The 24,945-nt window shown below is 43.3% G+C and overlaps 8 protein-coding genes across 8 annotated transcripts; 3 read left to right on the forward strand and 5 right to left on the reverse strand.

Moving 5' to 3' along the window:
* Positions 1 to 39: 39 nt before the first annotated feature.
* On the reverse strand, positions 40 to 1,566 carry UBA2 (E1 ubiquitin-activating protein uba2; the record flags this gene model as incomplete). The annotated part of the gene is made up of 1 exon (XM_064826582.1): positions 40 to 1,566. The coding sequence occupies one exon, from the start codon at positions 1,564 to 1,566 to the stop codon at positions 40 to 42; it is 1,527 nt and encodes a 508-aa protein (XP_064688226.1).
* A 302-nt stretch (positions 1,567 to 1,868) lies between these two features.
* Positions 1,869 to 5,897, reverse strand: ATC70_007322 (uncharacterized protein; the record flags this gene model as incomplete). The annotated part of the gene is made up of 1 exon (XM_064826583.1): positions 1,869 to 5,897. One exon carries the CDS (start codon positions 5,895 to 5,897, stop codon positions 1,869 to 1,871), a length of 4,029 nt encoding a protein of 1,342 aa, XP_064688227.1.
* A 50-nt stretch (positions 5,898 to 5,947) lies between these two features.
* On the reverse strand, positions 5,948 to 7,474 carry ATC70_007323 (uncharacterized protein; the record flags this gene model as incomplete). Its single annotated transcript, XM_064826584.1, has 1 exon — positions 5,948 to 7,474. One exon carries the CDS (start codon positions 7,472 to 7,474, stop codon positions 5,948 to 5,950), a length of 1,527 nt encoding a protein of 508 aa, XP_064688228.1.
* Positions 7,475 to 8,730: 1,256 nt separating this feature from the next.
* Positions 8,731 to 10,305, forward strand: ARC19 (Arp complex subunit; the record flags this gene model as incomplete). Its single annotated transcript, XM_064826585.1, has 1 exon — positions 8,731 to 10,305. The coding sequence occupies one exon, from the start codon at positions 8,731 to 8,733 to the stop codon at positions 10,303 to 10,305; it is 1,575 nt and encodes a 524-aa protein (XP_064688229.1).
* Positions 10,306 to 10,355: 50 nt separating this feature from the next.
* On the forward strand, positions 10,356 to 14,384 carry ATC70_007325 (uncharacterized protein; the record flags this gene model as incomplete). Its single annotated transcript, XM_064826586.1, has 1 exon — positions 10,356 to 14,384. One exon carries the CDS (start codon positions 10,356 to 10,358, stop codon positions 14,382 to 14,384), a length of 4,029 nt encoding a protein of 1,342 aa, XP_064688230.1.
* Positions 14,385 to 14,491: 107 nt separating this feature from the next.
* Positions 14,492 to 16,018, forward strand: ATC70_007326 (uncharacterized protein; the record flags this gene model as incomplete). The annotated part of the gene is made up of 1 exon (XM_064826587.1): positions 14,492 to 16,018. One exon carries the CDS (start codon positions 14,492 to 14,494, stop codon positions 16,016 to 16,018), a length of 1,527 nt encoding a protein of 508 aa, XP_064688231.1.
* A 2,764-nt stretch (positions 16,019 to 18,782) lies between these two features.
* On the reverse strand, positions 18,783 to 19,700 carry ATC70_007327 (uncharacterized protein; the record flags this gene model as incomplete). The annotated part of the gene is made up of 1 exon (XM_064826588.1): positions 18,783 to 19,700. One exon carries the CDS (start codon positions 19,698 to 19,700, stop codon positions 18,783 to 18,785), a length of 918 nt encoding a protein of 305 aa, XP_064688232.1.
* Positions 19,701 to 21,721: 2,021 nt separating this feature from the next.
* Positions 21,722 to 24,655, reverse strand: ATC70_007328 (uncharacterized protein; the record flags this gene model as incomplete). Its single annotated transcript, XM_064826589.1, has 1 exon — positions 21,722 to 24,655. One exon carries the CDS (start codon positions 24,653 to 24,655, stop codon positions 21,722 to 21,724), a length of 2,934 nt encoding a protein of 977 aa, XP_064688233.1.
* Positions 24,656 to 24,945: the final 290 nt, after the last annotated feature.

Below are 24,945 nucleotides of genomic sequence, written 5' to 3' on the forward strand. Positions count from 1 at the left end.
GCGTGTTCAAGGAGCCAATCTTGATGCCTAATTTTGTACTCATTGAGCCCTACGGGCGTCTTGCTTAGTCTTGAGAGGCAATTTGCCATTGTTCTTGCTATTCTTGACACCAACAGCACCAGCAGACTTGTTACCAAGAACACCAACACCAGTACCAGAAGCAACACCAGCACCATTCACAGCCTTCAAATTGGCATTCAATTCCATTCGCTTCCTCTGAGAGGCCTCCTTGAGCTTAGACAAACCCATCATCTCCTCTGGAGAGTCAACATTCATAGTAAGAGCCACCTCATTAGAAGCGTATTTCGAGAATGCAGAGCCACGCACATCAGGAAGCTTCTTGACACCACTACCAGCAAGCACGATCTCATCATCTTCTTCCATAGCATCATCTCCGTGTAACTTATCCTGATGATCTTCACCTTGAAGATCCTCCATTTGCACCTCCAAATTATCACTTTTAGTGGACTTGTCATTTTCAGACGCGTCAACACCATCAACAACACCCTGAAGAGATTCTTCCTCTTCGTCTACTACAGACTCGAGTTCTTCTTCTTCGACTTTCTCTTCCACTTCCCTACCTGCTCCTAGCTTTGCCTTAGCAACGAAATCCATCAAATGCACCGTCTGTCGACGTGCCTCAGTGACCTCCTCCGAATCCTTCAGTTGATGATCCACCTTTTGCTTCTTGGCACCAGATTGATCCTCCTTATTAGGACAAAAACGCAACATGTGACCATGCTTTCCACATCCATAACATCTACGCTGGAGCAACTCAGGACATTTAGCGCGGACATGACCACTATGACGACAGAAATGACAAACAGGAGGAGCACCCTTATATGTCGCTGCGACAAAGAAATCAAACTCGCTGAGATAGAGCATTCTATCTAGAGGTTGAGCCTCCTGCCACTCACCACCCTCTACCTGATATCCCACCGAGGTATCCACCATCACCGAAAACTTGCCCTCAAAGAAACCACCACGAGTGAACTTCTTCACCTGCAGGACACGACCATAAAACGACAAAGACTTGATCAAATCATGCAAAAAAGTGGGTTCTTTGACGATGCGCATCAAAGTAAACTGGACAAACTTCAAATCACCAAACTCCTTGCATTCCTTGGCGTGAACAGCCTTGTACACCATGCCATTCACGTTAACACCAGTTGTCATAGCCTTGTTCGCATCATCCACCTCCTCGAACTTGGCTTCAATAAGCAAAGAACCATCGTTCTTTTCATCGTAGACACTTAAAGGACGAAATTCCACCAGAGAAGACACCTGGGTTTGAATTACCTTGTACGCATCCACACGATCACCAAACAAACCCTTACGGAAAGAAAAGAGAACTGAACCAGAAGTAAGTGCCTGCTGCACAATCGCCATTGCCTTACTAGCTAAGATTTGACTCTTCAAATCATCATCCTCAAACATCACAGAACCCACCAAAGGGTAAGAAGAAGCGGCGGCCTCCACCGAACGCCTCTTGGATGGCTGATAGAACCTCATAGTAGAACCACGAGATGCACGTTCAGCCCAAGTCATTTCAGAATTGACTGACATAGAGTGTAACTTGTAACTGGAGTGTAACTTTTGTTGACCTTTGTAAAAAAAAATAGTGAAAATGTTGAATTCGTCGAAAAATTGCTGAATCGATCTGAAATCAAGATATGTTGTAGAGCTGAAATGGATGTATCTAAATATACTTGGATGCAAGATGGATGTATCCTAGTTGTTGAGATATCGTCGTTCAAAGTTGGCAAAAACAAAAACTTTTTGAAAAGTGATGTATAAGCGAAAGAGCTTTTTTTTTTTTTTTTTTTTTTGTATTAAAGTGTATCTTTATTAGCTTTGAAATTTATAGTCTATACAGTAATTATAGGCAAGGCCAAGGTGCCAGCTTGAACACTTGCCAAAGAAAGAGAAGAAAAGAGTGTACCATGGTCTTGACGGACCATGTTGATAGCAGCAGAAGCTATCCAAGGCTCCTCGTCTATGACGCATCGCCAATGATACTTCCAAAGTGTACTGTAAGCAGCACCAAGAGCAATCAGAACATCCTCATCGATCACCAACAAATCTGAACCACTACAAAAGGTAGTCAGCGCCAACCAAATAGAAGAAGCAGAGGGGAGTAGCTCTTGAAGTGACAACAAAGAGACTACATCCTGCCAGAAAAATGACTTGATATGGCAACCCACCACGAAATGGTAAAGGTCCTCTGTAGCAAAACCACAAAGAGCACAAGCAGGAGACAGAACTTTTGTAGGCATAATCCTATGGCACCACGAACGGTGCGGGACACGGTCATGTAGCAATCGCCACCAAGGTGTGAAAGCCTTTGCAGGCATTTCCAGGGACCAGAAAAGACGCCACAAAGCAGGAGATATCAACAAATGGGCAGGCAACTTCAAGGGAGGACCCATACGAGAGGTAATGGTACCCTTTGCAGGGTGCCAATACCTTCGCAAAGCACCAAGAGAGAGACGAGCAACCGGAGCAGCAGAACGAGACGAGTTGGAGACAGTCCAATGAGTACAATCTGGCATCCAAGAGGTAGCACCATCAGAACGGGGCATAGTAAAATAGTCTGCTTGAGACAAGACTATCTTACTATCCATGACAGGCGGGAATACCAGAGAGACAGGACCACGATCACGGTTCAAGGCAAGAAAAACAGGGCGCAAAACACGAGATGACCAAGCAAGATGGGAAGTGACACCATCAACTATACCTAGATCAGGTTGCCAGAAAGAGACATCCGACACTAAGAAACGAGGATCAAGAGATGATGGATCACGAGGAGGACGAACAGAAGGCACAGTACTGAGTACAGAACACAAGGGAAGATCAAGAAACCACCTAGCAGACCAACCAGAGGAAGGAACTAACTTTGGCAATCTCAACAGAAGCTTTCCGAGATGTGTTAGAGCAGGCACAGAAGACACACGAGACTGGTAAAGACCAGGAAAACAAAACCACGGCAAGATGGACTTATGACCAGTGTAAACTTGAAAAGCATACACCAACCAAGAGGAGACAAAATCACTGGGAGAGGGTGGACGCAACAAACGTTGCAAATAGACAAGATGCAAAGCTAAGCTTTGATCTGCTATATCCACGAGACCAACACCACCAAATTTGCGAGGAAGACACAAAGTAGACCAGGCAACACCGGGGCGAAAAGACACCAGATACTCACGAACCACCTTTGTGAGCAACTTCAACCACGACGCAGTTACACCACCACCAGGAACAACACGCAACAAATGATATACCTTTGACAACAGTAACGAGTTAGCCACTAGTCCTGCTCCCCTAATGGAGAGATTCCTTTGTTTCAACAAGTTACTGTGTCGCTGGACCTTCACCAAGACACCATCAAGATAGTCTTGAAGTTGACTTTCAGTATGATACAAGGGATAACCCAAGTAACGTACTGCACCACGAGAGTGAGCGTCATGCCACTGGAGACCAGTAGAATCAGCCAAAGCAACCCAAGCAGAGTGAGACACACCAGACAACGACACCAACACTGTCTTGCTGATATTGACTTTCGCATTAGATGCTCGGCCATACAGATCAAGAACAGACAACAACACAGACCACTCTTCTGGCGAAGACAAAAACACCTCAAGATCATCCGCATAGCTCAGAATCTTGACAGGAGGAGGAGCAACAGAGCCACTAACAAAGTCCAAAGTCCAATTCCGGGCACCAGTACCATGATCCACACGAACTTCAACCGGTGAAGGCTTCCATTTACGTGGGATATCAACAGGAGACAGAGTAACACCAGAGAGACCAGGACAAGCAAGAAGAGAACGAAGCAAAGGCTCAAATGCCAGATTGAATAGCAATGGAGAGAGAGGATCACCTTGACGAAGACCTCGCAACTGAGGTACAGGAGCACCAAGCCAACCATTGATAGACACTGAAATCTTGGTTCCAAAGAACAAAGAAGACAGACAAGACACCAACTCACCAGGGAAACCAAACCGGAGCAACACACGACAAAGATACTCGGGATGAACCCGATCATACGCCTTCTCTTGATCCAACAAAACAGCCACTTGAGGTAAATCAGGAGCAACAACACGCAAGTGAGACATCAACAACTGATTTAACCAGCCATTGTCAGAGATCAGACGATGAGGGAGAAAACCAGTTTGATAAGGGTTGATTAACTTTGGCAACACTTTGTTCATACGATTAGCAATGAGCTTTGTAAATAACTTGGCATCACTGTTAATTAAGGACAAAGGTCTCCAGTTAACCAACAACTGAGGGTCACCCTTCTTGAACAATAAGACCATACGAGTTTGCTGCCACGAAGGAGGAAACACACCAGAAAAAGCTGCACCCAACACATCCACAAGCAAGTCAAGAAAATCAGTTGAAACACCAGCAAGATATTGATATAATTCAAAAGGCAAACCGTCAAGACCAGGACTTTTAGACTTGGGAGCATGAGTGAGCAGAGACAACAAAACCTCGCGAGTTGGAAGTTCCATTAGCATATCACCATCCAAAGATGATAGACGTACATCAGTTGGAACATTCCCCAGGAGAGTATCGATAGCTTCAGCATCGACAGCATCAGGGGTATATAGCCTTTGGTAAAAACCTTGTGCCTCCCTGTTGATAGCTGCTGCTTCCACCAAGATATCTCCAGTAGTAGAGCACTTTAAGGATTGAATTGTCTGTTGAGACTCTCGCACCTTGATCGAACGATAGAAATACTTGTTGCTACGTTCTCCCTGTTCTAACCAACGAGTGGCAGAGCGAAGCATATTCTGACTAGTCTCTTTCTGTATCTGATTCTCAATCAAAACTTCTAGTTGCCTGACCTGCTGCTCAGCATCACCTGTAGCAGTAGACACTCTGTCAGTTTGATCAATAGCATTCCTAGTCTCAACACCTGATACAGACGTTGACAGAGCCCTAATACGTTCCAGTTGAAGCGTAAAAACTTTGTTCTTGAATCGTGCTTTCATGCTTCTAGTGTACTTTTGTGCACAGCACTTTAGTAACAACTTGAAGGATTCCCATCTAGCCACCGTGCTTTCAGGGTCACCACTACCACCTTGACTAGTATTGACACCCTTAGACCCACCACCAACAGCACCAGAGAAGAACAATGACACCGTGGCATTCAACAACGCAACAAATTCCTTATCATCAAGCAGAGTTGGATTAAACCGCCAACTACCAGGACCAATACTAGCTGTCGCAGGCAACATTTCAACAGTCAAAAGAGAGTGATCCGTCCACCTACTGGGCATATATAGTAACTGACTATTAGTCAAACGAGGAGCAAGAGAAGAGTGACCAAAGATGTAATCAATACAAGTATTGCTCTTTGGAAACGTAGCTAAACCATCCGGATGACAATTGACAAAGTGAGTACGCAACCAGTGAACAAAAGGAGCGACATCGGCTTGACGAGAAGTAGGCAAAGAGTGCAAGTGAATGTTGAAATCACCCATAACCATCCAAGGTGTGTTGAACACATCAGACCAAAGAGAAAGAGAGAGAAAATCAGAGATAAATGAAGGACGGTCAAAAGACTGCGCTGGACCATAGATGTTGGCCACTTTGCACAAAACATTGCTTGAGGCATCTACGACAGATGCAACAAGACAACGTTCATCCAACAATACCTCCGTATCCACCAAAGAATAGCGAGAATTGAGACATATAATAGCACAGTGCTTGGACACAACGAGAGAACAATTAGGAAAAGCAAAAGAAAAGGAACGGACTTGAGATTCAGTGAGAGTAGATTGAGAGCGGAAATGAGATACCTCTTGCAAGCAAAGGATATCCAGATGGAGAGAGGAGGAGCGAAGATAAGATGAAAACTCTTTGAAATTTGTAGGATTAGACTGCATGAACAAGCTACGCGTGTTCAAGGAGCCAATCTTGATGCCTAATTTTGTACTCATTGAGCCCTACGGGCGTCTTGCTTAGTCTTGAGAGGCAATTTGCCATTGTTCTTGCTATTCTTGACACCAACAGCACCAGCAGACTTGTTACCAAGAACACCAACACCAGTACCAGAAGCAACACCAGCACCATTCACAGCCTTCAAATTGGCATTCAATTCCATTCGCTTCCTCTGAGAGGCCTCCTTGAGCTTAGACAAACCCATCATCTCCTCTGGAGAGTCAACATTCATAGTAAGAGCCACCTCATTAGAAGCGTATTTCGAGAATGCAGAGCCACGCACATCAGGAAGCTTCTTGACACCACTACCAGCAAGCACGATCTCATCATCTTCTTCCATAGCATCATCTCCGTGTAACTTATCCTGATGATCTTCACCTTGAAGATCCTCCATTTGCACCTCCAAATTATCACTTTTAGTGGACTTGTCATTTTCAGACGCGTCAACACCATCAACAACACCCTGAAGAGATTCTTCCTCTTCGTCTACTACAGACTCGAGTTCTTCTTCTTCGACTTTCTCTTCCACTTCCCTACCTGCTCCTAGCTTTGCCTTAGCAACGAAATCCATCAAATGCACCGTCTGTCGACGTGCCTCAGTGACCTCCTCCGAATCCTTCAGTTGATGATCCACCTTTTGCTTCTTGGCACCAGATTGATCCTCCTTATTAGGACAAAAACGCAACATGTGACCATGCTTTCCACATCCATAACATCTACGCTGGAGCAACTCAGGACATTTAGCGCGGACATGACCACTATGACGACAGAAATGACAAACAGGAGGAGCACCCTTATATGTCGCTGCGACAAAGAAATCAAACTCGCTGAGATAGAGCATTCTATCTAGAGGTTGAGCCTCCTGCCACTCACCACCCTCTACCTGATATCCCACCGAGGTATCCACCATCACCGAAAACTTGCCCTCAAAGAAACCACCACGAGTGAACTTCTTCACCTGCAGGACACGACCATAAAACGACAAAGACTTGATCAAATCATGCAAAAAAGTGGGTTCTTTGACGATGCGCATCAAAGTAAACTGGACAAACTTCAAATCACCAAACTCCTTGCATTCCTTGGCGTGAACAGCCTTGTACACCATGCCATTCACGTTAACACCAGTTGTCATAGCCTTGTTCGCATCATCCACCTCCTCGAACTTGGCTTCAATAAGCAAAGAACCATCGTTCTTTTCATCGTAGACACTTAAAGGACGAAATTCCACCAGAGAAGACACCTGGGTTTGAATTACCTTGTACGCATCCACACGATCACCAAACAAACCCTTACGGAAAGAAAAGAGAACTGAACCAGAAGTAAGTGCCTGCTGCACAATCGCCATTGCCTTACTAGCTAAGATTTGACTCTTCAAATCATCATCCTCAAACATCACAGAACCCACCAAAGGGTAAGAAGAAGCGGCGGCCTCCACCGAACGCCTCTTGGATGGCTGATAGAACCTCATAGTAGAACCACGAGATGCACGTTCAGCCCAAGTCATTTCAGAATTGACTGACATAGAGTGTAACTTGTAACTGGAGTGTAACTTTTGTTGACCTTTGTAAAAAAAAATAGTGAAAATGTTGAATTCGTCGAAAAATTGCTGAATCGATCTGAAATCAAGATATGTTGTAGAGCTGAAATGGATGTATCTAAATATACTTGGATGCAAGATGGATGTATCCTAGTTGTTGAGATATCGTCGTTCAAAGTTGGCAAAAACAAAAACTTTTTGAAAAGTGATGTATAAGCGAAAGAGCCTTCGTATAAGCGAAAGAGCCTTCCTGGCAAAAACAAACACTTTTTCCTGCGAAAGATCCGCAAAAAAACCCCCCCGAAGTCTTTACAACCTATTCGTCACATCAGAGTATAATCGCTAGAGAAAACCTATACCAATCTGTTTACAAATATAAAATATAATTTTTTAAAAAAATTAATAATATAATTTATAAAAAACTATACGTTAGCAAGATTATTAAAATATATTTTAAAAAATAAATTGTATTATGTAAATATACTTTATAAATTATCTATATTAAGTTACAATGTTTAAATATATATATATATTAATAACTTTTTTATATTAAATATTAATTACAAACATGCTTTTTATAATGTATGTTTAAAATAAACATAATTTTTTGTAGAATATAATATTTGTAAGTAAAAAACAAAATATATACCACAAAAAAAAATTTTTGTATTTAAAATATAAATGTTTTTGTTAATAATTTTAATATATATTTTGTCTAGCGATAACGTAACATATAGATTTTCCTCATAAATGGCATGCTAGCGAATAGGTTCTCTTGGTCTACAGTAGGCTCTTTCGCTTATACATCACTTTTCAAAAAGTTTTTGTTTTTGCCAACTTTGAACGACGATATCTCAACAACTAGGATACATCCATCTTGCATCCAAGTATATTTAGATACATCCATTTTAGCTCTACAACATATCTTGATTTCAGATCGATTCAGCAATTTTTCGACGAATTCAACATTTTCACTATTTTTTTTACAGCTCTTTCGCGTATTCATCACTTTTTATAAGTTTTCGATTACGCCATCTTTGAACAACGATATCTCGACAACTAGGATACATCCATCTTGCATCCAAGTATATTTAGATACATCCATTTCAGCTCTACAACATATCTTGATTTCAGATCGATTCAACCATTTTTCGTCGAATTCGTCTTTTTCACTACTTTTTCAACAACGCGACTTAGTTACACTCTAGATTACAAGTTACACTCTACGTCTGTTACACTCCATGTCTTCCCAATCTGAATTGACTTGGGCTCAAAGAGCTTCACGTCAAAAGGTGGGTCGATTTCTCCAGCCCAACAAGCGACGATTGGACAATCCAACTGATGTACCATTGGTGGGTACTGTTCTCTATGAAGATGATGACCTGAAGGGTCAAATTTTGGCAAGCAAGGCTATGGCGATTATTCAGCAATCCCTTTCTTCTGGTTCTGTTCTGTTCACGTTTCAGAAAACTTTGTTTCCTGATCGTGTTGCCGCTTACAAAATGATTCAAGACCAAATCTCACCTGACGTGGAATTTCGACCTCTTAGTTTGTATGATTCTCGTGCTGATGGTTCTCTGCTGATTGAAGCCAGGTTTGCTCAGGTGGAGCATGCACAAGTGGCTATGCGTGAAGGGGTGACAGTACAAGGTGTAGTGTACAAAGCGTCTACCTCCAAGGAAAGTGCTGAATTTGGGGATGTCAAGCATGTGCGGTTTACACTTATGCGTATGGTGGACAAGACCACTTTTTTGTCGGATCTTATGGAGTCCTTGTCGTACTTTGGTAAGGTACTGCAAGTGAAGAAGTTTACTCACCGTGGTTACTTTGAGGGTAAACTTTCGGTGATTTTGGATACTTCTGTTGGATTTCAGGTAGGGGATGAGTGGCAGGAGGCCAAGCCCCTAGATAGAATGCTCTATCTGAGCGAATTTGATTGTTTTGTGCCAGCGACTTATCAAGGTGCTCCACCTGTTTGTCATTTCTGTCAACACAGCGGTCATGTTCGCGCCAAATGTCCTGAATTGGCTAGACGTCGTTGCTTTAGGTGCAATAAGCAAGGGCACATGTTGCGTTTTTGCCCTGAAAAGGAGGTTCAGTCTGCAAATTTCACCAAGAAGCACAAAGTTCACCATCATTCTGAGGATTCTGAGGATGTCACTCTGGCTCGTAAGAACACTGTGGAATTGATGGAATATATTGAGAAGGAAAAATTAGGCGTAGGTAAGGAGGTGGAGAAGGTAGAAGAAGAAGAACTCGATTATCGTGTAGTCGAGGATGAATCTCTTCAGGGTGAAAGTGTTGACGAATCTGAAAATGATGAGTCCACTGGTAACGAGGATTTGGATCTTCTGAGTGAAGATAACCACCAGGTAAGTATGAATGAGGATGAGGACATGGAGGACGACAAGATTGTGCTTGCTGGAGCTCCCAAGAAGCTGGATACCGTGCGTGGTTCTGCCTACTCCAAGTATGCGTCTGCTGAGGTGGCTGTGAATATGAACATTGACTCGCCTGAGGAGATGTTGAATTTGACCAAGTTGAAGGATCTTGCTCAGCGCAAAAGAATGGAGTTCAATGCAAACCTGAAAGGTACTACTGGTGCTGGTGTAAAAGGCGATAACAAGCTGGGTAACTCTGGTGGTGTCTCTTCTGGTACTGGTGCTAAGGGTAACAAGTCTGGTGTTGCTTCTGGTGTTGCTTTCGGTGGTGTTTCTGGTGGTGTTTCTGGTGGTGTTTCTGGTGTTGTCAAGAATAGCAAGACTAATGGCCGTGCGCCTCTCAAGACTAAGCAAGACGCCCGTAGGGCTCAATGAGTACAAAATTAGGCATCAAGATTGGCTCCTTGAACACGCGTAGCTTGTTCATGCAGTCTAATCCTACAAATCTCAAAGAGTTTTCATCTTATCTTCGCTCCTCCTCTCTCCATCTGGATATCCTTTGCTTGCAAGAGGTATCTCATTTCCGCTCTCAATCTACTCTCACTGAATCTCAAGTCCGTTCCTTTTCTTTTGCTTTTCCTAATTGTTCTCTCGTTGTGTCCAAGCACTGTGCTATTATATGTCTCAATTCTCGTTATTCTTTGGTGGATACGGAGGTATTGTTGGATGAACGTTGTCTTGTTGCATCTGTCGTAGATGCCTCAAGCAATGTTTTGTGCAAAGTGGCCAACGTCTATGGTCCAGCGCAGTCTTCTGACCGTCCTTCATTTATCTCTGATTTTCTCTCTCTTTCTGTTTGGTCTGATGTGTTCAACACACCTTGGATGGTTATGGGTGATTTCAACATTCACTTGCACTCTTTGTCTACTTCTCGTCAAGCCGATGTCGCTCCTTTTGTTCACTGGTTGCGTACTCACTTTGTCAATTGTCATCCGGATGGTTTAGCCACGTTTCCAAAGAGCAATACTTGTATTGATTACATCTTTGGTCACTCTTCTCTTGCTCCTCGTTTGACTAATAGTCAGTTACTATATATGCCTAGTAGGTGGACGGATCACTCTCTTTTGACTGTTGAAATGTTACCTGCGACAGCTAGTATTGGTCCTGGTAGTTGGCGGTTCAATCCAACTCTGCTTGATGATAAGGAATTTGTTGCGTTGTTGAATGCCACGGTGTCATTGTTCTTCTCTGGTGCTGTTGGTGGTGGGTCTAAGGGTGTCAATACTAGTCAAGGTAGTAGTGGTGACTCTGAAAGCACGGTGGCTAGATGGGAATCCTTCAAGTTGTTACTAAAGTGCTGTGCACAAAAGTACACTAGAAGCATGAAAGCACGATTCAAGAACAAAGTTTTTACGCTTCAACTGGAACGTATTAGGGCTTTGTCGACGTCTGTATCGGGTGTTGAGACTAGGAATGCTATTGGTCAAACTGATAGAGTGTCTACTGCTTCAGGTGATGCTGAACAGCAGGTCAGGCAACTAGAAGTTTTGATTGAGGATCAGATACAGAAAGAGACTAGTCAGAATATGCTTCGCTCTGCCACTCGTTGGTTAGAACAGGGAGAACGTAGCAACAAGTATTTCTATCGTTCGATCAAGGTGCGAGAGTCTCAACAGACAATTCAATCCTTAAAGTGCTCTACTACTGGGGATATCTTGGTGGAAGCAGCAGCTATCAACAGGGAGGCACAAGGTTTTTATCAAAGGCTATATACCCCTGATGCTGTCGATGCTGAAGCTATCGATACTCTCCTGGGGAATGTTCCAACTGATGTACGTCTATCATCTTTGGATGGTGATATGCTAATGGAACTTCCAACTCGCGATGTTTTGTTGTCTCTGCTCACTCATGCTCCCAAGTCTAAAAGTCCTGGTCTTGACGGTTTGCCTTTTGAATTGTATCAATATCTTGCTGGTGTTTCTACTGATTTTCTTGACTTGCTTGTGGATGTGTTGGGTGCAGCTTTTTCTGGTGTGTTTCCTCCTTCGTGGCAACAAACTCGTATGGTCTTATTGTTCAAGAAGGGTGACCCTCAGTTGTTGGTTAACTGGAGACCTTTGTCCTTAATTAACAGTGATGCCAAGTTATTTACAAAGCTCATTGCTAATCGTATGAACAAAGTGTTGCCAAAGTTAATCAACCCTTATCAAACTGGTTTTCTCCCTCATCGTCTGATCTCTGACAATGGCTGGTTAAATCAGTTGTTGATGTCTCACTTGCGTGTTGTTGCTCCTGATTTACCTCAAGTGGCTGTTTTGTTGGATCAAGAGAAGGCGTATGATCGGGTTCATCCTGAATATCTTTGTCGTGTGTTGCTCCGGTTTGGTTTTCCTGGTGAGTTGGTGTCTTGTCTGTCTTCTTTGTTCTTTGGAACCAAGATTTCAGTGTCTATCAATGGTTGGCTTGGTGCTCCTGTACCTCAATTGCGAGGTCTTCGTCAAGGTGATCCTCTGTCTCCATTGCTATTCAATCTGGCATTTGAGCCTTTGCTTCGTTCTCTCCTTGCTTGTCCTGGTCTTTCTGGTGTTACTCTGTCTCCTGTTAATATCCCACGTAAATGGAAGCCTTCACCGGTTGAAGTTCGTGTGGATCATGGTACTGGTTCCCGGAATTGGACTTTGGACTTTGTCAGTGGCTCTGTTGCTCCTCCTCCTGTCAAGATTCTAAGCTATGCGGATGATCTTGAGGTGTTTTTGTCTTCGCCAGAAGAGTGGTCTGTGTTGTTGTCTGTTCTTGATCTGTATGGCCGAGCATCTAATGCGAAAGTCAATATCAGCAAGACAGTGTTGGTGTCGTTGTCTGGTGTGTCACACTCTGCTTGGGTTGCTTTGGCTGATTCTACTGGTCTCCAGTGGCATGACGCTCACTCTCGTGGTGCAGTACGTTACTTGGGTTATCCCTTGTATCATACTGAAAGTCAACTTCAAGACTATCTTGATGGTGTCTTGGTGAAGGTCCAGCGACACAGTAACTTGTTGAAACAAAGGAATCTCTCCATTAGGGGAGCAGGACTAGTGGCTAACTCGTTACTGTTGTCAAAGGTATATCATTTGTTGCGTGTTGTTCCTGGTGGTGCTACTACTGCGTCGTGGTTGAAGTCTCTCACTACGGTGGTCCGTGAGTATCTGGTGTCCTTTCGCCCTGGTGTTGCTTGGTCTACTTTGTGTCTCCCCCGCAAGTTTGGTGGTGTTGGTCTCGTGGATATAGCAGATCAAAGCTTAGCTTTGCATCTTGTCTATTTGCAACGTTTGTTGCGTCCACCCTCTCCCAGTGATTTTGTCTCCTCTTGGTTGGTGTATGCTTTTCAAGTTTACACTGGTCATAAGTCCATCTTGCCGTGGTTTTGTTTTCCTGGTCTTTACCAGTCTCGTGTGTCTTCTGTGCCTGCTCTAACACATCTTGGAAAGCTTCTGTTGAGATTGCCAAAGCTAGTTCCTTCCTCTGGTTGGTCTGCTAGGTGGTTTCTTGATCTTCCCTTGTGTTCTGTACTCAGTACTGTGCCTTCTGTTCGTCCTCCTCGTGATCCATCATCTCTTGATCCTCGTTTCTTGGTGTCGGATGTCTCTTTCTGGCAACCTGATCTAGGTATAGTTGATGGTGTCACCTCTCATCTTGCTTGGTCATCTCGTGTTTTGCGCCCTGTTTTTCTTGCCTTGAACCGTGATCGTGGTCCTGTCTCTCTGGTATTCCCGCCTGTCATGGATAGTAAGATAGTCTTGTCTCAAGCAGACTATTTTGCTATGCCCCGTTCTGATGGTGCTACCTCTTGGATGCCAGATTGTACACATTGGACTGTCTCCAACTCGTCTCGTTCTGCTGCTCCGGTTGCTCGTCTCTCTCTTGGTGCTTTGCGAAGGTATTGGCACCCTGCAAAGGGTACCATTACCTCTCGTATGGGTCCTCCCTTGAAGTTGCCTGCCCATTTGTTGCTGTCTCCTGCTTTGTGGCGTCTTTTCTGGTCCCTGGAAATGCCTGCAAAGGCTTTCACACCTTGGTGGCGATTGCTACATGACCGTGTCCCGCACCGCTCGTGGTGTCATAAGATTATGCCTACAAAAGTTCTGTCTCCTGCTTGTGCTCTTTGTGGTTTTGCTACAGAGGACCTTTACCATTTCGTGGTGGGTTGCCATGTCAAGTCATTTTTCTGGCAGGATGTAGTCTCTTTGTTGTCACTTCAAGAGCTACTCCCCTCTGCTTCTTCTATTTGGTTGGCGCTGACTACCTTTTGTAGTGGTTCGGATTTGTTGGTGATCGATGAGGATGTTCTGATTGCTCTTGGTGCTGCTTACAGTACACTTTGGAAGTATCATTGGCGATGCGTCATAGACGAGGAGCCTTGGATAGCTTCTGCTGCTATCAACATGGTCCGTCAAGACCATAGTACACTCTTTTCTTCTCTTTCTTTGGCAAGTGTTCAAGCTGGCACCTTGGCCTTGCCTGTAATTACTGTATAGATTATAAATTTAAAGCTAATAAAGATACACTTTAATACAAAAAAAAAAAAAACTATTTTTTTTACAAAAGTCAACAAAAGTTACACTCCAGTTACAAGTTACACTCTATGTCAGTCAATTCTGAAATGACTTGGGCTGAACGTGCATCTCGTGGTTCTACTATGAGGTTCTATCAGCCATCCAAGAGGCGTTCGGTGGAGGCCGCCGCTTCTTCTTACCCTTTGGTGGGTTCTGTTATGTTTGAGGATGATGATTTGAAGAGTCAAATCTTAGCTAGTAAGGCAATGGCGATTGTGCAGCAGGCACTTACTTCTGGTTCAGTTCTCTTTTCTTTCCGTAAGGGTTTGTTTGGTGATCGTGTGGATGCGTACAAGGTAATTCAAACCCAGGTGTCTTCTCTGGTGGAATTTCGTCCTTTAAGTGTCTACGATGAAAAGAACGATGGTTCTTTGCTTATTGAAGCCAAGTTCGAGGAGGTGGATAATGCGAACAAGGCTACGACAACTGGTGTTAACGTGAATGGCATGGTGTACAAGGCTGTTCACGCCAAGGAATGCAAGGAGTTTGGTGATTTGAAGTTTGTCCAGTTTACTTTGATGCGCATCGTCAAAGAACCCACCTTTTTGCATGATTTGATCAAGTCTTTGTCGTTTTATGGTCGTGTCCTGCAGGTGAAGAAGTTCACTCGTGGTGGTTTCTTTGAGGGCAAGTTTTCGGTGATGGTGGATACCTCGGTGGGATATCAGGTAGAGGGTGGTGAGTGGCAGGAGGCTCAACCTCTAGATAGAATGCTCTATCTCAGCGAGTTTGATTGCTTTGTCGCAGCGACATATAAGGGTGCTCCACCTGTTTGTCATTTCTGTCGTCATAGTGGTCATGTCCGCGCTAAATGTCCTGAGTTGCTCCAGCGTAGATGTTATGGATGTGGAAAGCATGGTCACATGTTGCGTTTTTGTCCTGGTAAGGAGGATCAATCTGGTGCCAAGAAGCAAAAGGTGGATCATCAACTGAAGGATTCGGAGGAGGTCACTGAGGCACGTCGACAGACGGTGCATTTGATGGATGTCGTTGCTAAGGCAAAGCTAGGAGCAGGTAGGGAAGTGGAAGAGAAAGACGAAGAAGAAGAACTCGAGTCTGCAGTAGACGAAGAGGAAGAATCTCTTCAGGGTGTTGTTGATGGTGTTGACGCGTCTGAAAATGACAAGTCCACTAAAAGTGATAATTTGGAGGTGCAAATGGAGGATCTTCAAGGTGAAGATCATCAGGATAAGTTACACGGAGATGATGCTATGGAAGAAGATGATGAGATCGTGCTTGCTGGTAGTGGTGTCAAGAAGCTTCCTGATGTGCGTGGCTCTGCATTCTCGAAATACGCTTCTAATGAGGTGGCTCTTACTATGAATGTTGACTCTCCAGAGGAGATGATGGGTTTGTCTAAGCTCAAGGAGGCCTCTCAGAGGAAGCGAATGGAATTGAATGCCAATTTGAAGGCTGTGAATGGTGCTGGTGTTGCTTCTGGTACTGGTGTTGGTGTTCTTGGTAACAAGTCTGCTGGTGCTGTTGGTGTCAAGAATAGCAAGAACAATGGCAAATTGCCTCTCAAGACTAAGCAAGACGCCCGTAGGGCTCAATGAGTACAAAATCAGGCATCAAGATTGGCTCCTTGAACACGCGTAGCTTGTTCATGCAGTCTAATCCTACAACATTCAAAGAGTTTTCATCTTATCTTCGCTCCTCCTCTCTCCATCTGGATATCCTTTGCATGCAAGAGGTATCTCATTTCCGCTCTCAATCTACTCTCACTGAATCTCAAGTCCGTTCCTCTTTTTTTGCTTTTCCTAATTGTTTTCTCATTTTTTTCAAGCATTGTTCAATTGTCTGACGTCTTAAATCTGGCTATTCTTTGGTGGATACGGACATATTGTCGGAAAAACGATGTCTTGTTGCGTTTGTCGTCGACCCTTCAAGCAATGTTTTGTGCAAAGTGGACAATATTTATGGCTCCGCACAGTCTTCTGACCGTCGCGCGTGCGTAATATAATAGAAATCGTCATAATTATTTTCCAGTAATGTTTTTTTAGAATATGCATACGTTTGTAATTTCAAAACTGAATTAAAGGTAAAAATGAGAAGAAAACGCAAATGATTTCATCTTAAACAGCTTATCTTGATCTACCGTAGATGACACCATTTTTTCCTCTGAAGTATTTGATGACAATAACAATATATTGTTTATAAAAGAAATGCTGATTTAGGTGCGGCATTACAGGTATTTTTCAACATACGCTATACTCGTCTCATACTACTCGATTATAAGCTGTCCTCCTTCTCTTCCAAACGCTGTGTACCAAATGTGGCCTATCAAGATATACAATATCCGCAATTGGATATAGGCCGACAAACTATCGTACCTTAAATATGTAAGATCACAACAACGAAACATGCCATATGGCAATGTCATCAGTAAAACATATCATATAAAATACTGCCACATCCAATGGGCCCGTACCCATTAGTTTCTATTACCCGGAAATTGTGATTACATATGTCCACATTATATCCGTCATAATAAACGGCATCTTTTATGCTGATTTAATTTACATTTTCTCCTTGATAAATCAGCCAGTACTCTTTACTGTTTATCATACTGGCACTGTTATCCTCAAAAAATTGGGTTACTAATGATAGCCGGGAAACTCTCATGTTGTTCGCAAATCTGTTCCTTGTGCATCAACTAAGAAACAAACGCAAAGGCTTTTCTGGATTTTTTTTTACAACCATATAAAAAATGCCCATGCCTACAAAACGTTTAAATTGAAGTCAAGTGGCCATCTCCCGTATACCAAAAAATCATCCTACAGCATCTTAATATCATTCATTATTGATTAGTTCCAGCTATATTCAAACAACTCACAAGATCTAGGTGGCATCTATGCGTCTGTGCAAAACCTTTGTCCATCCGAAAGGCATCTTGCTCACAACACCCTAACACTAGGTACGGTATGTCAATAGCACACATCTAAATGTATATAGCTGAGTACACATTTTTAGCACATATTATCCATTAGAACATTTGCGTTTTTTTTTTATAAATAATGAGAAATTTTTACTTCACAGTCATGAATAAAATATTCTTTTAGTTCACCACAAAAGACTAGCAAAATCATACATATTTCGTTGAAAATAGGGAATAAAATCTACTATAAAAAATTCTTTATAGTTGAATAAGTGCTTCCAAATCATGATGTTTACGACTGCTTCTATTTGCAAGAAACGGCATTGAATATTGCGTTCAGTTTTTTCTTCAAGTTTTCAAATATATATAATGCGTTATATTCAATGTAAGGTAATTATTTTTTTGCGCATATAATAAATGTATATAAAATGTTTGATATTATAAAAACAAGACTTACTTGAATAAGATCAGACACAAAAACTAAAGATTTATTGATGAAGACAAGAGTTGTTCTATTTATACTAAGTTCTGAATGCCAAAGTAGCAATTTATCTTGTACAACGCTTATCACATCTGGTGAACCTCAGTATTTAGATAGCTGAGATGCACTTCACTTATCATAGCTTGTCCATGTTGTTGCACAACACAGACATATCTACCATCAAGAATACCTTAATCTTTATAGACAGCTGTAGCCCTTCTGGCACAACACAATTGTTTGATCGGTTAGATTAAAATGGGATTTTTCTTCTGGGATAAGATTGGATAGGGGTATTATATATAACATGAACTAAATTAAAGCCACGTTAATAGATGTTATCCTTTTAGTTCTCTCTACAATCATCATTATCGCATTTACAACCACAGCAACACAGATATGACAAGAGATCAGATCAAATATAAACCGATATCATCAAGGTTTCAGAGCATTATTACCATCAGCATCGGAGATAGCATCACCAGTCAGAGGACCCAACCGAGCATTGAAGTCATCACAGAGAATAGTATCCCTAGTCGTAGGTAATGAACTGAGGGCCGAGAGCACCTTATCAGAAGATAAGGGTGGAGGAAAGTAAACACAATGAACCGTTAAGGTGCCAACCTTTAGGGACAGAGTGTGCGAATTATAGGACGGTAGCTGGGAGACGGTAAAAGGATAGGAGGAAGAGACAGAAGCAGTGATATCACCAGAGCCACGTTTAAAAGCACCAGGTACTTTCGAGCCATACAGGTGATATTGAGACCAGTCAATCGGATAGGAACCAAAAGTGAGCCAAGTTTCAGTTACAAACAGGACATGAGTATCAACAATATGAGAAATAACATCATGGACTGTTGTTTGACGAAGACCATTCGCATTCCAAAGAGAGAGAGAGAGACAAAAACCGGGGGGACAGACACATTATTCAAATTACCAGACCATGATTCATTGTTAAGAGACATTAGATCTCCATTTCAGAATCAGTAGAAGTATCACGGCGACGCTTGAACAAGAAAGCAGCCTTTTTAGGGTCTTTTTCCTTTAGTCGGTCCATAGCACCAGCAACAGCCTCGTCCAGTTCGGCTTGACCTATCCATCCAAGATCCAGGAACCAACGGCCAACACTACTCACATTAAGTGGGCGGATATGGGACAGAGCATCTACGCTGCGAGCATTGACCATCTCAGCAATAAGATCCATTCGATCGTGTTCAGAGTAGGCATCGTACTTTGGGTCGGCAATATTAGCAGGATTCAACGGGTCAAAATCCTCCAATAGTTCCGATTCACTTGCACGGAGCAGAGCCAAGAATTCAGCAACATATTGGGTATGCAGGAGAATACCAATAGCTTCGGAGGCAGGGAAGTTGATGTCGAGGATACGAGACGTATCCACCCCAATGGCCTTGAGAGTGCGTCGAATTTCAGAGCGTAAGATCTTAACAGATCTACCAATATATACATATTGATATCCTTGGGGACCCTTAGCAGCAGACGTTTTGAAGAGACGACCAGCAGCCAACTTTCTCTTAGTAGCTTTATTTGGATCAGGGCGATGTGCAGCCTTCTTAGCTATAGCAGAATAGCTAATAGTACCAGAATCAGTGGTGGCAGTAGCAGAGGTGGTGGATCCAGATGCCCCCTTGATGGGGGTGCTTGTAACAGAATCCTGTGACGTGGCTTGCAATTTTTCAATGACCAGATCCTTGTCGTGTAAAATTTTTTTCAAGGCTTGGTTTTCCTTTTCCAAAGCATCGAGACGAGCCAAAATACCATCATGTTGATTAACACGTTCAGAGAGAGAGGCAAGTTGTTGTTGTAACTGTTGCATGATAACAGTAACCTGATTCATATCAGTTGGGTGCTGAAACTCGGGCATATTGCTGATTATTTTTTTTAGAAATTGTTGAAGATCCAAAAAAATATGGAGATGTTCAATAAACTTGAAACTATAACACAATAGACAGAGACTAAAGGCAAGTATACTGGTATAGTTTTGGAGTTGATTGAGTTGCTGATTGTTGGGAAAATAGCGTTTTTCGTGATTCTTAGGAGACTTTTTACGGAGAGGGTGGCAAAAAGTGATGAAAAACGGAAAGAGATGCGGTATAGCTCAGTTTAATATTGGTTTTTTATTTATTTACAAATGTAGTCAACTGCAGAATCGGTATGATCATATATTGCAAGACTAACAGTGATTCGGCGGGGAAAAGCATGTTTAAATTAAAGGTTAGGGGAGCTGCTAAAAGGGAGGGGACCAATAAAGTAAACGGCATCAAAATCCACCAGAGAGGAGGAGAAACAAAGGGAGGAATAGCAATGGCCGCGCCGCAAGACGGCGGAGACGAACAGGACTCAAGGTAGAAACCGGCCAGACACACCGCAGCACACCTAAACGTGCAAGCACAAATACCGAGTAACATGCCAGGTTAGAAAGGCGGAAAATATGGATGCGAAGGTGGGATTCGAACCCACGACCTCTCGGCATACTCACTGCTTCCGCATGAAGCTCTAACCAAGTGAGCCATTCAAGCATCCATGCGGGTATAGCTCAGTTTAATATTGGTTTTTATTTATTTACAAATGTAGTCAACTGCGGAATCGGTATGATCATTAAGTTGCAAGACTAACAGTGATTCGGCGGGAAAAAGCATTGTAATGAAATAGCCACCCAAACGCAACTTAATTGAAAACCAAAGTTCATCAAATAGCACTCATTCAAATTCATGCTATTTGGATCTATTAATGAAAGCGCTCAAATGTACATCAAAAACCCATTTAAAAATACTAAAGTAAAGATACACGCTTATATCGCACATCGTGTGAATGAATCACTCCTGATCACAGTGTATTCAATCACACCCATGATGGTCGTAATAGGTGATGGTATCTTTATCCAAATAGAATTAAATCAATAACAAGCATATTCAAATATGACAACTATGCCCTGCTGCCATAGTTGCACAATATCCCAGATAAAGGATTCCATGCTTCAATAACAAACATCACACTTTAAACCATCAAGGTTACATTAAATCATGCTATGCCGATAGCTCATCCAAGCCCATCAAGGTTACTCAAATCGACCCTTATGGCCAGTGCTCCTGCATTGATTACCACTTTAAATCAAACATCAACAACATTTGCCAGATATCGCAATAGCAGCACCTATTGCTCTCTATCATCACTAATCCTACAAGCCAGATGCAAATGTATAAATACTCTTCTTTTTTTTACTCAATTCCAGGATCTTCAGTTCATTTGATACACAAAATAAAATACAGTTGATTTCTATTGTATTTTACCTTTGCTTTATTTTTTTTGTGAAATCTATCTAAACCTGATTTCACTGCAAGCATGTTTTAAATTAAAGGTTGAGGGGAGCTGCTAAAAGGGAGGGGACCAGTAATGAAAACGGCATCAAAACCCACCAGAGAAGAGGAGAAACAGAGGGAGGAATAGCAATGGCCGCGCCGCAAGACGGGGGAGACGAACAGGACTCAAGGTAGAAACCGGCCAGACGCACCGCAGCACACCTAAACGTGCAAGCACAAATACCGAGTAACATGCCAGGTTAGAAAGGCGGAAAATATGGATGCGAAGGTGGGCAGGTATAGCTCAGTTTAAAGATTGTTTTTATTTATATACAATGTTTTATAATTGGGCACTCGGTATGAGCATATGCCATAAAACTAGTAACTATATAGACTAAAGAAAGAAAACCTCAACAGAGACAACGGAAAAGATGAGGAAAAAAGTTTGAGATGGCAGTAAAAGAGCAGAAGACTACTTGTAGTGGCACGATTGATCTTGAGGGATGAACCAACGGATGGGAACTTTGATTTGACTTACCACCGAGGCACCGCACAAAGAAAACAATCGGCCAAACGTTCATCTCAGTTAGCCATGAGAGGGAGGATAGAACCACAATGATCCGGGATCAGGATCAGGAGCGATAGTAGCCAAAGGGTGGACCAGACAGTCGATTGCATGAAGCAAAGATAGTAACGCAGACCAGTATACTGGAGGACCAGCAGAACCACTTATAGGCAGCATGTTCAGGGCATTGTCAATGACATGTACACCAGGAGGAGCAGCAGGCAGAGCATCCCACAGATCACGATCCAAAGCACGACATTGAGGGAAGTGATTTCGAGAGATGAAAGATCCATCCATGCAGGGACATTCCTCACGCATGTTTGCAAAACGACCAAGACGCCAACGAACCAAACGACTACGAGCAGATCGACCAATAGGTAAGTACAGTATGGGATCAGGGCGAGAGACAGAAGGACGGCACGCACGAAGCAGAACATGTTTACCAGTAGTAGTAGCAGCAGCCAGTTGTTGGTCAACCTGATCTTGCCAGAAGTCAGAGAAGTGAGCCTTGAGACCAGCAAATGAAGGGACAGGGTCAGGCAGAGATCTATACAAACTGTTTTCACAGATGTACCGATCCAGTCGAGTGTACGACAGAGCATCACGCAGAACCACCACAAGACTATCCTCAGGTAGAGTAGCAGAACGAAGAGCATACCTAGTTGCCAAGACATTATACCGATGTTTCATTGAAGGGAGACAGGTAATGTGCTTAGCAACGTTGAACCAGGAACCACCCACGAACATACCAACCAGCCGGTTTTGGAGCTTGTCAAGAGCCTCAAAGGTATGATAGTCAAGATGAGATATAGCGAGGCCATACTCAATCTTGGGTCTAACGAAAGCCTTGTACAGACGAGAACAGAGCAGCAGAGAGAAACCATTACGGTTGACACCAACAGAGTTCAGCAAAGCCATAACCTTGACAGCACCAGCGGACCGCAGAGACAAGATACTAGGAGCATGTAGCCCTTTATATCGAAATGGCATACCAAGGTACACAAACTCATCTACCACCGGCAGCGGCTCATTGTAGAGAGTAAGACGAGCATCAGAGAGGGCAGTAGGAGAACCGAGCACAGCACATTTAGATGGCTTCCACCTATAACCAAGACAGACAGAGTGTTCAGCAGCAAGATCCAACATAGACTGGACACCAGACAAAGACCCAAAGATAGCAACATCATCGGCAAAGAGCAAGCTATTGATGGCAATAGGACGACTAGCACCAGGAGGACTGGCCATCGTAGCACCAGTATCAACAGAACGCAAAAGATTCGGTAAGGAGTTGATATACAACGAATACAAATGAGGACTGAGTACTGAGCCTTGAAGTACACCAGTAACAGGAGAGAAAGCAGCAGAGGTATGATTAGCAATCAAGACTGAGACTGAGACATCGTCAAACATGTTCATCAAAAGACCCAGAACAGGACGAGGAAGTGTAGAACCAGCCAGGGCTTGCCATATAACCCTACGATCGACAGTATCATAAGCTGACTTGATATCCAAGAAAGCCACCACAGGATAGCGACGGTGAGTCAGAAAGTAATCATGCATCAAGTCATGCAAGCAGAGGGCTTGATCCAGAGGACTACGTTGAGGACGGAAGCCACCTTGAGCAATATCCAGAGCAGGGGAGTGTTCATCCAGAGCCGGCATGAGACAGAACTCAAACAACTTACGCACCACCGAAGTGAGCGAAATTGGTCGATAATTACCAGGATCGGAAGCATCACCCTTCTTGAAAATCGGAAACACCTGAGCTTGGCGCCATAAACCAGGAGTATAAGACCATTGATAGCAGAGGTGAAACAGCAGAGAGAGCACTGGGGCAATTTCTGAGGTCAGAGCTTTTAACATCTCAGCCTTGATATGGTCAGGACCAGGAGCTTTGTGAGTCGGCAGACGTTTAATACACAGTACCAAGGTATCAGTATCAAACAAAGACATGTCCGCAGGGAGACAGAAAGGCAAGTCAGAAACCATAGGAGTGACAGGAGCAGGACGAGAAGCAGTATTTAACAGAGCACCTTCGTAGACCGTAGCCAAATGAGAGCCCATAGTAGCAACAGAAGCAGCAGGACCATCTGGGTGACTGTACGTAGGTGAAGACTCTTTATTGCGCTTGATGCGTTTTATAGCAGCAGTAGCTTTTGAGAAGTCTCTTTCCAGAGCACCACAGAACTTATGCCAGGACTTGCGCTTAGCAGACTGTACCAAAGAGCGAAAACGGCGATGAGCTTGCTTGTATAAGACCCAACAATCAATCTTAGTATACCCAAGGGCATACCGCCATCGACTGTAGAGACGATCCCGTTCAGTAGCCGCGTCTTGGATTTCTTGCGTCCAGTATTTCTTCCAATGGCCAGGACGGCCAGACTTCACACCTATTGAGCTATCCAAACATTCATACAAACATTGGTTCAAAGAACCGTTGAGTGCATCAATGTCGGGACGAGTACCAGGAGGAGCAGACACCAAACCAGAGAGAGTAACAACCAGAGGAGCAACAGAAGATCGAAAGGATTCACGGAGTAGGCCCAAAGGCCTCTCTTTCGTCAATTTCGAGAGCTTCCATTGCCGCCTAGGAGCCAGAACAGAATCACCAGGAGCCACAGTGTCATCAAGAGGTGGCACATACTCGAAAGTAAGTGACATCAATCGATGGTCAGAACCAAGAGACAGATCAGACTCAACCACCAGTTGAGGGTTCACCAAAGCAACATCACCAATATTTGTCAGAAACAGATCGATAATACTACTCAATTCTTGCTGCTGCCGAAAAGAAGAGTAAGTCTTAACACCAAAAGCCAAAGACGCATTAAGCACAGATAAGCAATGTTCGTCAAACCAAGGTTTGAGAGCATTACCACGAGCATTGGAGATAACATCACCAGTCAGAGGACCCAACCGAGCATTGAAATCACCGCAGAGAATAGTATCCCTAGTCATAGGTAATGAGCTGAGGGCCGAGAGCACCTTATCAGAGGATAAGGGTGGAGGAAAGTAAACACAATGAACCGTTAGGGTGCCAACCTTGAGAGACAGAGTGTGCGGATTGTATGAAGGGAGTTGGAAGACCGTAAAGGGGCAAGAAGGAGAGACAAAAGCAGTGATACCACCAGAACCACGGTTGAAAGCACCAGGTACTTTTGAACCATACAAGTGGTATTGAGACCAGTCAATCGGATAGGAACCAGAAGTGAGCCAAGTTTCAGTGACAAACAGAACATGAGTATCAA

This window comes from Mucor velutinosus (assembly GCF_035048745.1).
Source record: "Mucor velutinosus strain NIH1002 chromosome Unknown tig00001552, whole genome shotgun sequence".
In the NCBI taxonomy this organism is placed as follows: Eukaryota; Fungi; Mucoromycota; class Mucoromycetes; order Mucorales; family Mucoraceae; genus Mucor; species Mucor velutinosus.